Raw genomic sequence first — 16,611 nt, 5'->3', positions numbered from 1 at the left:
TGGAAAGAGCTGCAGGGGAAGGGCAGGTCCCAGCCCCCTGCCCCAATACACTGGTGGAGCAGCTAGCAGTGAGCCCCAAGCTGGGTGGGGAATAGGGGTTGCATGAACATTTTGTGCCCCTGGAAGCTGGGGGTGCACGGTGATCACCTGCAGGTGGCGGCAGCAGTGTCGGCAGTGGGGGCATGATGGTGGCAAGTGGGGAGCTCCCACATGAGGCCACAGCGGTGTCAGCAGTGGGGGGTGGGGGTGTGGTGAACACTTACACCCACAGATGCCGCCGACACACCTGCAGATGCTGCCAGCGGTGTCGGTGGGGGGTGGGGGGTATTGGCGAGTGGCGACTGCCCGAAGGTGCCGCTGGCAGCATCGGCAGCGCTTTTTGCAAGGGGTGCACTGCCAAGCTCAGGGGGTGCATGTGCACCCCCTACATGTTGCTAAAGTGGGGCTGGGACCTTCCTCTTCCCTGCAGCTCTTTCCAAGCCTTGTGACCCTGATCAGGGAGCCAGGGCCGGGAGCTCCCTGCTGCTGGGGCAGAGGAAAACTGTCCCCGCCTGGGCTCTGCCAAAGGAGCACGCCCCAACAGCAGGCAGCCTCTGGGAACAGGGAGCAATCTCCCAGGCCCTACCAGGAGACAGATGTCTTCTGGTCCCATGCAGGGGGAAGAGCAGGGTCAGAGGAAGCAGCAAATCTGCTCCCAAAAATGGGAGCACATGTAGATGCCTGCCCAGGGTGGGTTAATTCCAGAGTAAATTACTCTGGAGTAAACCCATCCAGCAGCATTTGCACCTGTAGACATGCCCAGTGACATGCAGATAAATCTTCTTCAAATTATAATGTCAAGTGATTTTCTTTCAAGAGGACAGAAGAAATTAAAAAGTAACTTTTTCAGAAGTACTTAAGTCCCAAAAATAACCATTTGGGAAAATTTATACCAAACCCTTTCCTCCCTCACAAAAACTTCTCTCCTCCTGAGGAAATTAGCTATTTCATAGAATCATAGAAAGTTAGGATTGGAAGGAACCTCAGGAGGTTATCTAGTCCAACCCCCTGCTCAAAGCAGGACCATCCCCAACTGGATCACTGCAGCCAAAGTTTGCCTATTTGGGTTTTGAAAACCTCTAAGGATGGAGCTTCCACCAACGCTCAGGGTAACCTCTTCCGCTGTTTTACTACCCTCCTGCTGAGAAAATTCTTCCTAATACCTAACCTAAACTTCCCTTGCTGCAACTTGAGATCATTACTCCTTGTTCTGTTATCTGCCACCACTGGGAACAGTCTAGCTCCATCCTCTTTCAAACCCCACTTCAGGTATTTGAGGGCTGCTATTAAATCCACTTAAGTCTTCTCTTCTCTAGGCTAAATAGGCCCAGTTCCCTCAGCCTCTCCTTATAAGTCATGTCCCCCAGCCTCTTAACCATTTTTGTTGCCCTCTGCTGGACTCTCTCCAATTTGTCCACATCCTTTCTGTAGTGGGGCCCCAAAACTGAACACAGTACTCCAGATGTGGCTACACCAGTGCTGAATAGAGGGGAGTAATCACTTCCTTTGACCTACTGGCAATACACCTACCAATGCAGCCCAAGATGCCATTAGTTTTTTTTGGCAACAAGGCACACTGCTGGTTCATATTCAGTTTATTGTCCACTGTAACCCACAGGTCCTTTTCTGCAGAGCTGCTGCCCAGCCAGTCAGCCCCCAGCCTGTACTAGTGCATGGGACTGTTCCATCCTAAGTGCAGGACTTTGCACTTGTCCTTGTTGAACCTCAGGAGATTCCTTTTGGCCCAATTCTCTAATTTGTCTAGGTCACACTGAATACTAGCCCTACCCTCCAACATATCTACTACTCTCCCCACCTTGGTGTCATATGCAAGCTTGCTGAGGGTTCACTCTCATCTTCCAGTTCATTGATGAAGACATTGAACAAAACTGGCTAGAACCAACCCCATTGGGCACTCCACTTGATACCGGCTGCCAACTAGACTTTGAACCATTGATTACAACTCTGAGCCCGATGCTCCAGCCAGTTTTCTATCAACTTTACAGTCCATTCATCCTGCCCATACTTCCCTAGCTTGCCTGCGAGAATGCTGTGGGAGACTATCAAAAACCTTGCTAAAATAAAGGCACACCACACCACCAGTCTCCCTGCATCCACAAAGCCAGCCACCTCATCATAGAAGGCAATCAGATTGGTCCAGCATGACTTGCCCCTGGTGAATCCATGCTGACTGTTCCTAATCTCTTTTTTCTCCTCCAAGTGCTTAGAAATGGATTCCTTGAGGATCTGCACCATGATATTTCTAGGGACTGAGTTAAGGCTGATTGCTCTATAGTTCCCTGTATCCTCCTTCCATTTTCCAATCCTCCAGCACTTTTCCTGATCACCAAGAGTTTTCAAAGACTATGGCCAATGGCTCTGCAATCACATCAGCCAACTCCCTTAGCACCCTCGGATGCATCCCATCTAGCCCCATGGACTTGTACATGTCCAGCTTTTCTAAACAGTCCCTAACCTGTTCTTTCACCCCTGAGGGCTGCTCACCTCCTCTCCAAATTGTGCCGCCAACTGCAGTAGTCTGGGAGCTGACCTTGCCTGTGGAGACTGAGGCAAAAAAGGCATTGAGCACTTCAGCCTTTTCTGCATCCTCTGTCACAAGGTTGCCTCCCCCATTCAGTAAGGGACCCACACTTCCCCTGATCCTCCTCTTGCTATCGACATACTTGTAGAAACCCTTCTTGTTTCTTGTATCCATCACTGTAATTATCCCATATGATCTGTTTCTCTGTTTCTGTTGGACTTTCCAAGTCAAGCATTTGGTTTGGTTTTCTACTGGTATGTATGTAGCAGAGACCTAAATCTTTTAGCACTGCTGCGCCACTAGGATTCTTGTTGTTTGCATTAGTTTCTTTTTAACTATTATACCTGTACTTTCTAGAGTTGTTCTATTGTCCATTAGTCTTGGAATGGTCAAGAAATACACAAGGTTTCTAAGTATTCTTTAAGATACTTTCCAGGATATATGAAAGATTCTTTTTCTGCTTACTAATGAGCCAGTCCTTCTGATACAAGCTGTTTCTTTGCAAATGCAGAAGTGTCCTTTTTAATGCTACTCTGATTCTTACAAATGGTGAGAAGCATCAAGCCTGGAACAATCCAGGTATTGTGAATGCTGCTACACTAAATCAACAGTTCAGAGTGCAGAACAGTACAGTGGCAAGATGTGAAAAGATGTCCAAGGAAAAGATGCCCACAGCATAAACATTTTCCAGTGACTGAGAGTCTTAACAGCAGATTAAACAAAACATCTGTCAGGAATAGTTTAGTGATACTTGATCTGACCCTCGCGCCAGGGAGATGGACTAGGTGGTCTTTGAGGTTCCAATCACCCTATATACTATGGTTAAGAAGATCCAGATGGCAGGAAGTCAGCCCCTTTCCCCAGAGCTCAGAGTAAAGGATGCTGGTAGACTAGCATATGCCTCAGTACTTCTGTGCTACAAGGGTATAGGTTGTAGCCATGTCGGTCTAAGGACATAGACAGATAAGGTTCTTTGGGTAAATCTGATACCTTGTGTTAGACTAACTCAAAATAGCTGGAAAAATTCTTCCTTGCAAGCTTTTGGGCCCAAACACCCTTCGTCAGGCTGAGGAAGCATCTACAATGAACCTAACCTGGCAAAATTACCTCATGCTAGCCATTAGCTGTCAGGGGAACTTAAAGCAGTGCTAAGAAAAAAGCCATCCTTGCCCTTCTTTGCTCCAATGAGTATGACTGGGCCCATACTAATGACTCAGGTCATAGTAACTGTGTATAGTGTTACTTTAGATTTCTGTTGTTATAAATCCTTTCTAACTGCAAATATCACTAAAACTGTAAGGGGAATGGAACTGGGTTCACAAAAAGGTTTTACTAGTACCTTTATTGTTATTTCTGGTGTAGCAGATATAGTATAGTCTCCAAATACAACCAGGGCTCATTGCATGCTGTATAAACTTAAATGAACCTTGCCTGGTTGAATTAATAAACTAATTTGAGACTGAACAAAAAAAGTGAGCCTGGTAATCAGAGAGGATGGGAGGAAATGAAAGCAATGATATATGAACACATGGTAATGTAAAGATCTATTACACAAGCTTAAGGTACCGATTTAAAAAAAAGAAAAGAATCAGGCAGCTAGTACCACCTTATATACACCCAAGCCATCAATAAACAAGTTGCTTTTATGAAAAACATTGTATAACTTCTAAACTTGTTAACTAAAAGGGAAATTCAATTTTAGTGGATTCTTTCAAGATCTGGGATAGTTTAAAGGATTTACAAGGCATTTATACATTAATTCATGTAGTATAGGTATTTTAGTATATCATAGTTTCTAAAATTCAACTATATTGTATAGCTACAATTTCTTCCTCCCACACACTTGAAAATTAGGTCAACTTCAAGCTGTTTGCAAAAATTCCTGCATGGTAAAGGCATCTGTGATCTGAACACATCTGCAGTTTAGGATAAGCAAAGTCAGCTGATATGCGTCATAAATCTTACAAAACTGCAATATACTTCCTCTATAATGAACTTTTGGGTCTGTTGAAAACAAACCATTTCTACAAAGTTAAATCAAAAGTTTACTCATTTTACATTATAATAGAGCATTTTTAAGTATTTTTTGTCAGGAATACTGTATTCTATTTGCTAAGTTGTTCCTTCTTAATAGGAATGAGGAAGTTAAACTGCAGTTAAAAAGTGTATGGTTATATCTAAATTTCATTTAGTTAGTATGTCAAACACAAAGGGTTGCCTTCATAAACAAAATGATTTAGACAATTTGCACATTAGCATCTCTCACTATTACAAAGAAATACTTAAATCAAATGCAGGCAGTTTTCATCCACTTGTGTTACGCTGTGTCACATCCATTATCACTGTAATTATATCCTTTCCATTCCTGACTGCCATATTCATTAGGTTATAGTCACTGTTCTTTCTCTAGATGAGTTCATAGGAGCACATTCTTACCAATATGTGCAAAAATGAAATTCATAACACTAATGAGTTATACAAGCATGTTAAATAAAATAATAATTTAGGAGTAAGTAATGAGACTTTATTTTTTCCCCTCCTACTAGAGAACAGGTATTTTTAATGTAAACAAAGATTTGCCAAATGATCACCTTTATGGATCCACACTGGGGAAAGTGGGTTCAGCCTATTTAAATTTAACCTGGTCCCTAGGATGTGTAGTGGGAAAACTGAATTATGCTCAAGCTCTTAGCGCAACTTTAGGCCTTCCCGGAACTAAGCAATTAAATTATACAGACTGGGAAAAGTGAGTGCTGTGACTGGTATGGTGGGCCAATCAGGTATAGCAGTTTTCCTAAAAGGAAAGGAAACCAAAAACGGAACAGGGTTGGAGTACCTTATCTAAAAAGATGAGGTAAGAAACTTAAAGATTTGATAGTTTGAGATGAGAAAGTTACAAATGTAGTGGACAAACAAAGAGACCGTGTGTGTTTGTGTTGTCACCTGGGGAGACAGGAGCAACTTTGGAATGCTTGTTCTGAATAACAAGGAATCCAGAAACTAATATCCCACACACCTAGCAGAGGATCTGAGGCCAGTACCACCCAAGGTCAGTGTTGTAATGTCTGAAGGAACTGCTTGCCATGTCGTATTATGAGGAGGAAACTTGTAATAAAGCTTACAGGTTACTATTAAAGTTCACTTGGTACCAAATCGGACAAGGGGCCTTGTCAATCCTTGGGAGTCTCTGGTAAAAGGAATCCTGGGACAACAGGATGAAGGTTTCATGGAAGCAAGAGTATAAACCAACCTCTTAAATTAGTCTCTCTCATCTAAAATATGCAGAGCAGTGGCTTTTCTCTATAAAACTATTCTGTTACCCCACAGTCCAAGATCAATCCACCTTCTTCATCCAGAATCTCTGGATAACCTTGACCTCAGTTCTTATTTGGAGACATCATGAAAAACTACTGGCTACAGGGGAGCAAATCAGCCAGATCCTTACTATCCTCTGACACAGCAGAAAATAATCCTCACCTCTTAGACAAATCGTTGCACATTTTTAAACTTAAGGAAATGACAGAAACTGAACCTTAATGTTAACTTATTAAAAAAGAAGGGTGCATGACAGTCGGTCCAATATGGCAATCTGATGCTGCAAGAGAGTATAAGATTGCTATTAAGATTTTTCATTAAGGTGCAAATATTATTTAAAATGCATACTGCTTTTTGGGAGATCAAAGTGAAAGCCTTGTGGGGAGCTAGTATATGATGGTAATATGAAGATAGTAAGGAATGTCAGATACCTTTCCCTAAACTATTATCCTTCCTCTTAAAGATCTGGATTAGTGGGGTATATCCTCATATGACTTCCACCAAATGAAATTTTTATTTTGTCAGTACATAAATACGATAGGGATGTAAATATAATTTAAAAATACTTGTTTAACTCCCCCCAATTATACTGATTAAACAATTAACTGATAACACAGCAGCTCAGACACATCTGCTGTTGGGAGCCGCTCCCAGCTCCCGGAGTCTTTTGACTGGCAGGAGGGTGGGGAGAAGGCAAGCCCAGCCAGACAACACAGTCCACATGAAGCTCTCCATGGGGAGTGAGGGAACACCTGTGAATGGTTTTCTGTTTTTTTCTGTTAAAAAAAGTCAAAAATCCTCTGATAAAAAATCCAAAAATGTCTGATTAAAACCCCCTAAAAAACATGTTTTTCCGTGATTAAAATGAAATGCGACTATTTATTACAGGCATCAGTTGAACACAATGTTTTATTGAAATATTTACAATTTTAAAGCAATTTGGAAACCTACCAGTACTTCAATCGTTATAATAAAATAAATTCTAAATACCTATGCATTTTGGTGTTTGATTCTTTTTTTTAATCATAGAAACTCAGAGCTCCCCCTACCCACTTCACTCACCAGGACTTGGGTCCAGCTGCGCCTGTCCCCCACACTGCTTTGTGGCACTAAGCACCTGTGCCCTGGTATGTTGGCACCCTGCCCCTGCCATTGACCCTTACTCCCAACCCACAGGCCCCATGCCCAGCCCTGCTGGTGCCCTTTACTCCTGACCCACAGGGCCTTGGTCCTGCCAGTGCCTCTCAACTCCTGACCCACAGTCCCCACCTCCCCCCATGGTGCCCCTCACTCCTCACCTGTACCCCCTGGCCCTGCTGGTGCTCCTCACTCCCAACCCACTGCCCTCTGCCCCAGGCCCCAGCCCCACAGTGTGGGAAAATGGGAGTGTGTGGGGAACAGGGGGTGTGTGGGTATAGCCAATGCCATAGGCAATGCGTTTGGGGCATGTGGGCAAGTGCCCCCACAGATTCCTGCACCCACAGGAGGGCATGGAGCTGCAGCTTAGCCAGACTGGCACTGGGCAGAAGCTGCCTCCATGGCCTAGCAGGCAGGACCCGGTATGGGAGGCAGCATTGTACTGCCATGGCTGCCAAAGTGAGGTGCCCCCTGCCCACCCGGCAGCAGCAGGGGGACCCAAACCCCCATTGCTGCCACCATCAGGATTCCCATGCTGCCACACCACTGTGGGCACCAAGGTGCGGCACTGTGGGAGCAGTGTGGAGTTGTTCCCCCTTGCTGATGCTGGGTCAGTAGGGGACAACTCACCTTGGCGGCCATGGTGGTGCGGTAGTCCTGGCGGTGGTTGCAGCACTGAGCCTCCCCGCCCTGCTCTGCCCTCTCACTCCAGGTCCTACCTGCTGGGCTGCGGAAGTGGCTTCTGTCCAGGGCTGGAGCAGCTAGGCTGCAGCCTTGGGCCCTACTGTGGGCACAGAAATCTGGGGGGGTGGAAAATGGAAAACCCGGATCCCTGGTCATTAGGCTTCTCTCCGTTTTCCTCTTAAGCTATGAGTACTAGTCCCCTTGGCTCCTCCCTCCTCTCCCCTTCACTCCTCCCTCCCTCTCTCCTGCCTGCCCTGCTGCCTTCTGATTCTAGCTGTGCACTCCCTTTCCCTTCCTCATCTTCCCTGCCAGACTTCACCTGCCTGAGCTAACAAATAACCAGTAAGCTAACCAGTTATCACTGCACTTATCAGTTAAACAATTAATTGTTTAACCTTTCATATGCCTAGTTTAAAGTGTAAATTGATACATAACAGTCATTAAAGATTCTGCAAATAGAATGCATTTTTTCTCGCTTAGGTCAAAGAAGAATCCAGCTCCATTGGCCACCGCAGCAGAGGGTCTATAGCTGACATAAAAGTCAATGTAAAGAAAATATATTTTTATCAGTAAAACATATAGGATTTGAAATATGCAGCAGCAGCAAATCTGTGGAAAAGGTTATTTTATATGGACCCCTTTTCTGCATATAAACACAACACAAGAAAAATAGAGAAAACAAAAATCTGCTTTCAAATACCATACTGCCAGTCCTAGAGAGCTGCTGTTCAAAAGACAGCGTGCTTGTGATGTTTCACACATGCTGCATTCAACTTAATGAAGAATTACAAGCATTTCAGGGAATTCAAATTTCAATCTTTTCTAAAATACTGATATTCAGTCAAAAAGCCAAAACAGCGTTCTGAAACATTGTTCTGATATTTTATAAAAAGGAGAGACAGTGATACATACATGACGGTGTTAATCCCTGACAGCTGTTGGAACATCTGCAGGCCACAACCCACAATTAAAGCTCTTCGAGTTGGGGGGTAATTCAGCATTCTGCAGATCACAGGTCCAGCTTGAAAAACAGAAAAATACAAAACTTGCTGTTAACCTACCTTGAAATCCATCCCATTGCAACCCATTTATGCTTTGATCTCAGCCAAACTTAGAGCATTTTATATACTTGATCTAGCTGTTTTCTTTCAGCATTCTAATAAACATAAGATTTTCAAGGAAATCAGCCCCAAATGTCAACCTTTTCTAAAAACAACTTCTTACCATCTCATTAATCCTATACCTTCTAAACAATCTTGTGCCTTATAACTTCCACTGCTGTGAACCTGGATCATTTGGCTAAAGGGGTGTGCTCTTTTAAAAAATTTATCACTATATATATTCATTCTTCGTTCCCTTCTTAAAACCACCATCCTGCCATTAAGAAATTTCTTCAGAAAACTCTGTAGCTACTGTTCATACAGTTCCTTCAGACAATATATACTCCAAATTGGCACTGATTTTATTTGTACAACAATTGCTGATAACAATGCTTTTAGGAAGTAGATGAATTAACGTTCTGCAGTGGCATGGCCAGCAGAGGGAGCACAAGTTAATTGACAAAACTTTTCCTACACCTAGTGATAATATCAGCAAGCAAAGAGTCCAACTAAGGTTTTCTCCAGGATGACAGAAACACTTTCACCAAATAGAAAATATTTCCCTTCATTTTTAATATTCAAAGTTTAAGTGTCTTATAAACAGCAAGTCAAAGAAAACTGCAATGTGAAAAACTAAAGTATAAAATGTTGATTCCATTAGTTAAGGAAAATATACGCAAGTCCATGAAACCATTATATTGAATATGTTCTGATCATAAAATTCTATATTTTAAACACACACATATGCATGATATATTTAAGAAAAGCTGTTACCCGTCTGTCTGTCCATAATGCTTTATTTGCACTCTGACTGGCTGACAGAAACAACCAGAGCACAAATACAGTGTTTGGACAGGGGGTGGCGGCGCAGTGGAATACCACCATGATGGTGGGGACACTCCTACTCCCTGGAGGCGGTGGCAATGGAATGGAACAGAGCTGACCTGGCCCCCCCCCCCACCTTGTTCCTTAAAAGGTAGCAGCGGTGGGGCGGGGGGAAGCGAGGTTGGGATGCCATGGTGGGGGGCCAAGGCCAACACTGCTGGCCTTACCCCCTCTCTCCCACGCTGCTCCCTCCTGACTTGGGGCAAGGATGGGGAGCAGCAGGCTCGGGCTGACACGGCAGTGGGGAAGGGAGGAGCCAGCCCAGGCCGAGGAGAAGCCAGCCTGCCACAGCTGTGGGTGCCGGGGAGCAGCAGACCTGGGCTGATGCGGGGGGGGGGGGAGGGGGAATGGTAGGAGCAGGCCCAGCCCCAAAACGGTAGCAGGGAGGATGGGGGGGTGAATTGGGCTCAGTCCAGCCCCTAAACAGAGCGTGGGGGGGAGTGGCCCAGTTCCAGCCCCAGAACAGCAGCGGGGGTGGGGCATGCTGGGCCCGGCCAGGCCCCAAAATAGAGGATACGGAGGCATGTGCCAGGCCCAGCCTGGCCCGGAAATGGCAGTGGGGAGTTTGAGGGGGGTTGGGTCCAGCCCTGAAACAGTGGCAGGGAGGTGGTGGGGCCAGGCCCAGCCCCACAGCTGAGTGAGGGAAAGAGGGAGAGCCCCCCCACACTCTGTGGAGGCAGCAGCAATGCCACGAGGGGGGGAAATGGGGTCGGGGTCACTGTGGTGAGGGGGGGATGGGGGAGCGGCCCTGAACCCGAACTGCTGGGGCCTAAAGCAATGGGGGAAGGGGGCAGGGGAACAGAGTCAGGCCTGAATTAGGGGGGTGGGACTGGATGACAGTACCGGAGGCACAGGGCTGGACGCTGGGCCCTGTCCCCGCTGGCACCCTGAAGCAGTGAGGGTGAGGGGAGCAAGCCTGGCCCCAGGCCTCTGTCCCCACACCCCCGGCAGGCGGTGGTGAGAGTGGACAGAGGGGCGGCCTGGCCCTGGCCCTGAAGCAGCAGGGGGGAGGTGGGGGAAGGGGAGACTGGGAAAGGGCCTGGCCCGGAAGGTGGTGAGGGTGGGGCTGGATGCAGACCTCTGTCCCCAGCTGCCCCCCCCATCAGTCTTGATGGGGAATTGGTGTGTGTGTGGGTGTGTGTGTGTGTGTGTGTGTGTGTACACGTATGTATGTACGTACATGTGTGTCCCTATATATAATCTATCCATGCCCTCTCTGCTCTAGCAGAGAAAGGTCTGGCAGGGGCTGCCCCCCCCGGCAGATCCAGTTGCAGATCCCCAGCCAGGTTTCCCACCCCCTTGTCATGCAGCCCTCACTGCTCTGGCTAGAGAGCAGCAGGACAGGGCCAGCCCTACCCTCTAAAGCAGACAGCATAGCTCAGCCCAAGGCTACAAAGCATCCTGGGATGCTGGGGGACTGTGATTTAACTTGAATCAGAAAGGGGTCTGGGACAGAAGTTTCATAAACCAGTTTGACCTAAATCAGTTATGTCTGATACTACATTCAACCAGGTTTATCTTAAATCAGTTTCAAACTTTTGGAACTGCTTTATGTGCACTGAACTTCTGTTCTGTTACAGGTTTAAATCAGTTTCTGATCACTTAAAAACTGGTTTGTGTGTAATTATGGTCCCTAAGCCAAGGAAACTTCAACTGGCACACAACATCACAGCACATCTCATCAGCCACAGGCTGCCAGGAGCATGAGGCCTATCCTCCATCTCAATACACCTACCCAGAAGATTCTGAACCGAGTTCAAGGTCTAGATCTTGAGACCCTTGTCTGATCCTATGATACTTGTAGGGCCATAAGCTATGGAATAAAGGCCAGGGTCAACAACTAGATTTCTCTGACATAATGGAAGTCTCTTCAAACATGTAGTCATACACGTGGGAGACAGGACTTTTTCAGCGGCTCATATAACACTTTGGACTATAAATGTTCTGCTAGGAAGATGATGCAACAATAAGCACAATATCAGAATCAATATGAAAGAGAATAGGAGAAAATAACAATTCTAGAATTAATAAGACAACTTTAAAAACACATGGCTACCTAAGTTTCATCTAAGTTTAAAAGGCTGGTAAGCCTTTTAAAATGTCCCAAGAGCTAAATTAAATAAATATTAGTAATTTTTCATGCTTTTGACCTAGAGAAAACATATTTGGTGACCTAGAGAGTCACCAACGTATGATGTCAGACTACTTTAGGTTGAAAATGATAAAGATTCACCATAAATCTCTGCCAGAGCAATTGCACATCTGATTAGACCCTAACAAAACCAAAGAATTTCCTTTCATAAAATTCATAGTGTTCAGCTCTATAAACCAATAAAGTGATTGAATATATAAAATGCATCATTAGTCTCTCTTTTACAGGAGCTTTATGAACTGAACAAGAAAATCCAAATATACTGACTGAGCATTCACAAGATAGGTTTTTTAAACTGAAAAATGGAGTGTTATGTTTGTTGTTCAAGTCATCTGACTAAAAATTGTGTCACTATTTTGCATTCTCTACATCTTCTGCCACCAAAAATAAATTTGTTCTGGAAAAGCATCATATAAGTATCAAACATCTAATAACTAGGCATTATTCAAGATGCAGAAAAGGGAAGAGGGCATTTTCCCATTTTCCTTTGTGTTTATCTACTACAAATTAAACAATTTCATGATTAAACATTTTCAGGCAGACAGTGCTCTTGAATGTTTATCAAAATGTTTCTAAGGTAATTTTTAAAAAAATCAATCTGGTTTGCTTTTATTTTAAGCAATTTTAATTAATTAAAATTATTTTAAAATATTTGTAATTATGACAGCTACATCAATGTCTACACTTACAATTAAAACAATTATTACAATCATTTAATTAGGGATAAGTTAAAGTAAAAATTTCTCTCTCAAATATATTTAATTTAAAAATGTAACTCAAATTTAAAGTTGCTTCTTTTTAAAGAGTATGTAGAGCAGATAAATATCTGTAACAGTCAGGGTCAACACAAGCTTTATAAACATGTCCTAACGTCAGTAGCTATCTGCACTAATCTTTACCACAGAGTGAATGCTGCCATTAGCATTTTCCCAAAAGCAGGGGCTTTTTGTTTCTTTTGTGCAAAATAACTTTTGCTTTAATTACTTCAGGTTTATGTTCAGGTAGGAAATATAGAGAAGATGCACAAAGTTCATTCAGTCTTGAGAAACCAACTGGGAGTTGAATGAGCATAAAAGCTTGTTTTCTTCTTCCAATCCCTATATAAAACCCAAATGGGAGAGGATGAGATCTTTCAAACCTGGAAACAGTTTCAATGGAAGTTAGGCACCTAACCTGAGCAGGCATTTTTGAGGATCCTACTAGTCACTATACCACTATCTTTGCTATCTGGCCTGTGGTAACTACAGGTAAGCTATCCATTCACTAGCCACAGATAATACTTCCTTTGTTAATAAACGCTTTTAAACTGCAAATGTGTTTTGATACTCTCACATAAGAAAACAGTATGTGGCATATGTAAGGCTGTTTTATCTGTCTCTCTCTCTCTTTCTCTCTCTCTCTCTATATATGCATCTTCTATATAATATAATAAAAGCCTTACCATTTCTGTCTGTCTGTCTGTAACACTCTGGGCCAACTGCGCATGGCCCAGAGCCTTAGGACAGACAGACTGACAGGCAGAGGCAGAGATGGGGAAGGGCTAAGCTGTGCTCCCAGGCCATGCATGGGGGGTGGGGGTGAGGGGGTGGCACTCCATCCCCGCTGCCTGCCCATATAATCTCCAATTTGTCCACATCCTTTCTGTAGGAGGGAGCCCAAAATTGGACACAGTAGTCCAAATGTGGTTTCGCAAGCACTGAATAGAAGGGAAGAGTCACTTCATTTCCCTAGATCTGCTGGCAACGCTCCTACTAATGCAGCCCAATATGCCATTCGCCTTCTTGGCAATAAGGGCACATGGCGCAAACACCCCCCCCCACACCCAGCACCACTGCACACACACCCACAAGGCCACTCCACATGCCCACCCAGCCAGCCATATGCCACACACACCTACCCAGCCACATGGCACACCCTCCCCCCCCCCACACCAGGCCACCTGCCACACCCACCCAGACTTTATCCCATTTTGTAGGTCATTGATTAAAATATTTAATAAGGCCAGCCCCAGGCTCCACCCCTGGGACACCCACTTGATACCGGCTGCCAAATCAAGCCATTCACTACTACCCTGAGCCTGACAATCCAGCCATTTTTCTATCCACTTTACAGTCTATTCTTCTAACCCATACTTCCTTAGTTTGCTTGTGAGAGTGTTCTGGGAAACTGTATCAAAAGCCTTGCTAAAAATCAAACAAGGTTCTTTGGGTCAATCTGATATCTTTTATTAGACCAACTTAAATACTTAACAATATTAAGAAAGCTTTCGGGTTCAAAAACCCTTCATCAGGCTAAGGAAGTTTCAGCAGTTGGTGTGTGCTCTTCCTGGATGGAATGAAAAGTAAAGAAGCCAGAGACTGGGCTGGTATGCATACAAGATAGGTGGTCACTGAAAATGCAGATTGAGGAGTCAATGGGTGAGAGAGGTTGGGGGTGGGGAGGAAAGAGAGATGGGGGATGAATAGAGATACCTGGGGAGTCACATGTCAGGCAGGTTATAAGGTGTCATAAATCCAATGTCTATATTTAGTCCATGATCTTTAGTGTCCAGGAGGTTGATGAAGTGGAGTTCATAGGCTCGTCTCTGGGAAGTGTTTTGTAAGATTCCTTTGAGGATCAGGACTAAGAGACTGAAGAGAGAGTGGTTTTCTTGTGAGAAATGTGCACCCACAGGTAATTGGGTATTCCTGTCTTTGAAAGATTTCCAGCATGCATTCATTCTGGTGCGCAGTTATTGTTTGGTCTCTCCTACATATTTTCCATCAGGGCATTTGGTGCGTTGGATGAGATATATTAAATTTCTGGAGGTACAGCTGTAAGATCCAAGAATGCTGATGGCTCTGTTGTGGGATGTAGTAATTGTGGGGGTGGTAGAGATGTGTTGGCAGGTTTTGCATTTCTTGTCATGGCATGGTCTGGATCCATTAGACCAACACGGCTACAACCTACTCCCCTGTTGCTAAAGTCAAGGTACATCACATCCACTGGTCTCCACACATCAACAGATCCAGTCTTCTCATCATAGAAGGCAATCAGGTTGGTCAGGCATGACTTTCCTTTGGTGAATCCATGCCGACTGTTCCTAATCACCTTTTCCTCTTCCAAGTGCTTAGAAATGGATTCCTTGAGGACCTCCTCCATGATTTTTCCAGTGACTGAGGTGAGGCTGACCAGTTTGTAGGTCCATTGGTCCTCCTCGTTCTCTTTCCTAAAGATGGGCACTATATTTGCCCTTTTCTAGTTGTCTGGGACTTCTCCTGATCACCATGAGTTTTCAAAGATGATGGCCAGTGGCTCTGCAATCACATTGGCCAACTCCCTCAGCGCCCTCAGCTGCATCGCATATGGCTCCATGGACTTATACATGTCCAGCTTTTCTAAATAGTCCCTAAACTGTTCTTTTGCCACTGTTGGCTGCTCACCTCCTCCCCAAACTGTGCTTCCCAGTGCAGTAGTCTGGGAAAGAGTCCACCAGAGGGCAACAAAAATGGTTAAGAGGCTGTGGGACATAACTTCTGAGAAGAGGCTGAGGGAACTGGGCCTATTTAGTCTAGAGAAGAGAAGACTGAAGGGGATTTAATAGCAGCCTCCAACTATCTGAAGAGTATTCCAAAGAGGATATAGGTAGACTGTTCTCAGTGGTGGCAGGTAACAGAACAAGGAGCAATGGTCTCCAGTTGCAACAAGGGGAGTTTAGGTTAGATATTAGGAAAAACTCTCACTAGAATAGTAGTAAAACACTGGAACAGGCTACCCAGAGAGGTTGTGGGCTCTCCATCCTTGGAGGTTTATAAGACTTGGGTAGACAACCCCGTGGCTGGGATGATGTACTTGGGGATGGTCCTGCTTTGAGCAGGGGGTTGGACTAGACGACTTCCTGAGGTCCCTTACAATCTTAATTTTCTATGATTCTAAAATATGTTTGGCTGAATTTATTGTGTGCACCACGGTCTCATTTTAAATCATTGTATGTATATATGATGATATTTCTTATATGCCATGGTAATTAGTAGTAATAGCCTGCCACGGGCTTAATAGAATAAAGAGTGATTGATAAGTAAAAGAGGAGGATGGCATCACTGGGAATGTTACCACTGGGTATGATATTACAGAAAATGATGATCTATCAGATGGGTTGTTATAATCTAAATGCTTCTTTCTAAGCCTAATCACTTCTGTCTAAGGCCTCCAACAACAACAATAAACACCTTTCCTACAGAAGGAAACCAATTTTGATAGGCCTAGAACCATTAAGTCAATGGTAATAAACACAGTTAAAAGGCCTTAAGAAAGACAGGTGTTTAAAACATACACAAAAGACATTTATAAAGGGAAAACATGGACATTTGATAGTAACACAACTTTTCAAATCAGAAACATTTCGTTCTAGTGGCAAAATACCTAGAAATGAAAAAGACCTGTAGCTAAAAAGAACTCTGCACACGTGTGCATGAATTATCACTATTGAAGATCTCAGTGAAGGAAAAGGGAACAATCTAAATATTAGCTAAATGTTCCAGTGTATTTTCCCATGGGAATACCTGGATAAAAGTTATAAGTTTGTCTAACCACACCTAATAGTAATTTCTTTCATCAACTACATATTTTTCTTGCATATTTGTTGTTAGAAAGCAAGGATTAGACTTAGAAAAAGTCAGAGAATTGCTGATAACTTTACACAGGTATTGCACACACAAAAAAGATAAGTACATGATTAGGGTTGCAAGGTCATTAAACAGCTCAAAAATACTAGATTT

At 44.1% G+C, this 16,611-nt stretch overlaps 1 protein-coding gene across 1 annotated transcript in view; it reads right to left on the bottom strand.

The window, feature by feature from the left end:
- SLC2A13 (solute carrier family 2 member 13) overlaps nucleotides 1–16,611 on the bottom strand; it is a 305,817-nt gene that overhangs the window by 157,348 nt on the left and 131,858 nt on the right. The window contains exon 4 of the mRNA XM_059725881.1: nucleotides 8,630–8,738. Within this exon, the coding sequence (XP_059581864.1) occupies nucleotides 8,630–8,738 (109 nt within the window). The remainder of the gene's footprint in view (nucleotides 1–8,629; nucleotides 8,739–16,611) is intronic.

The sequence above is a fragment of the Alligator mississippiensis genome, chromosome 4, assembly GCF_030867095.1.
Source record: "Alligator mississippiensis isolate rAllMis1 chromosome 4, rAllMis1, whole genome shotgun sequence".
Classification (NCBI taxonomy): Eukaryota; Metazoa; Chordata; order Crocodylia; family Alligatoridae; genus Alligator; species Alligator mississippiensis.
This window is presented reverse-complemented; position numbering and strand designations above follow the sequence as displayed.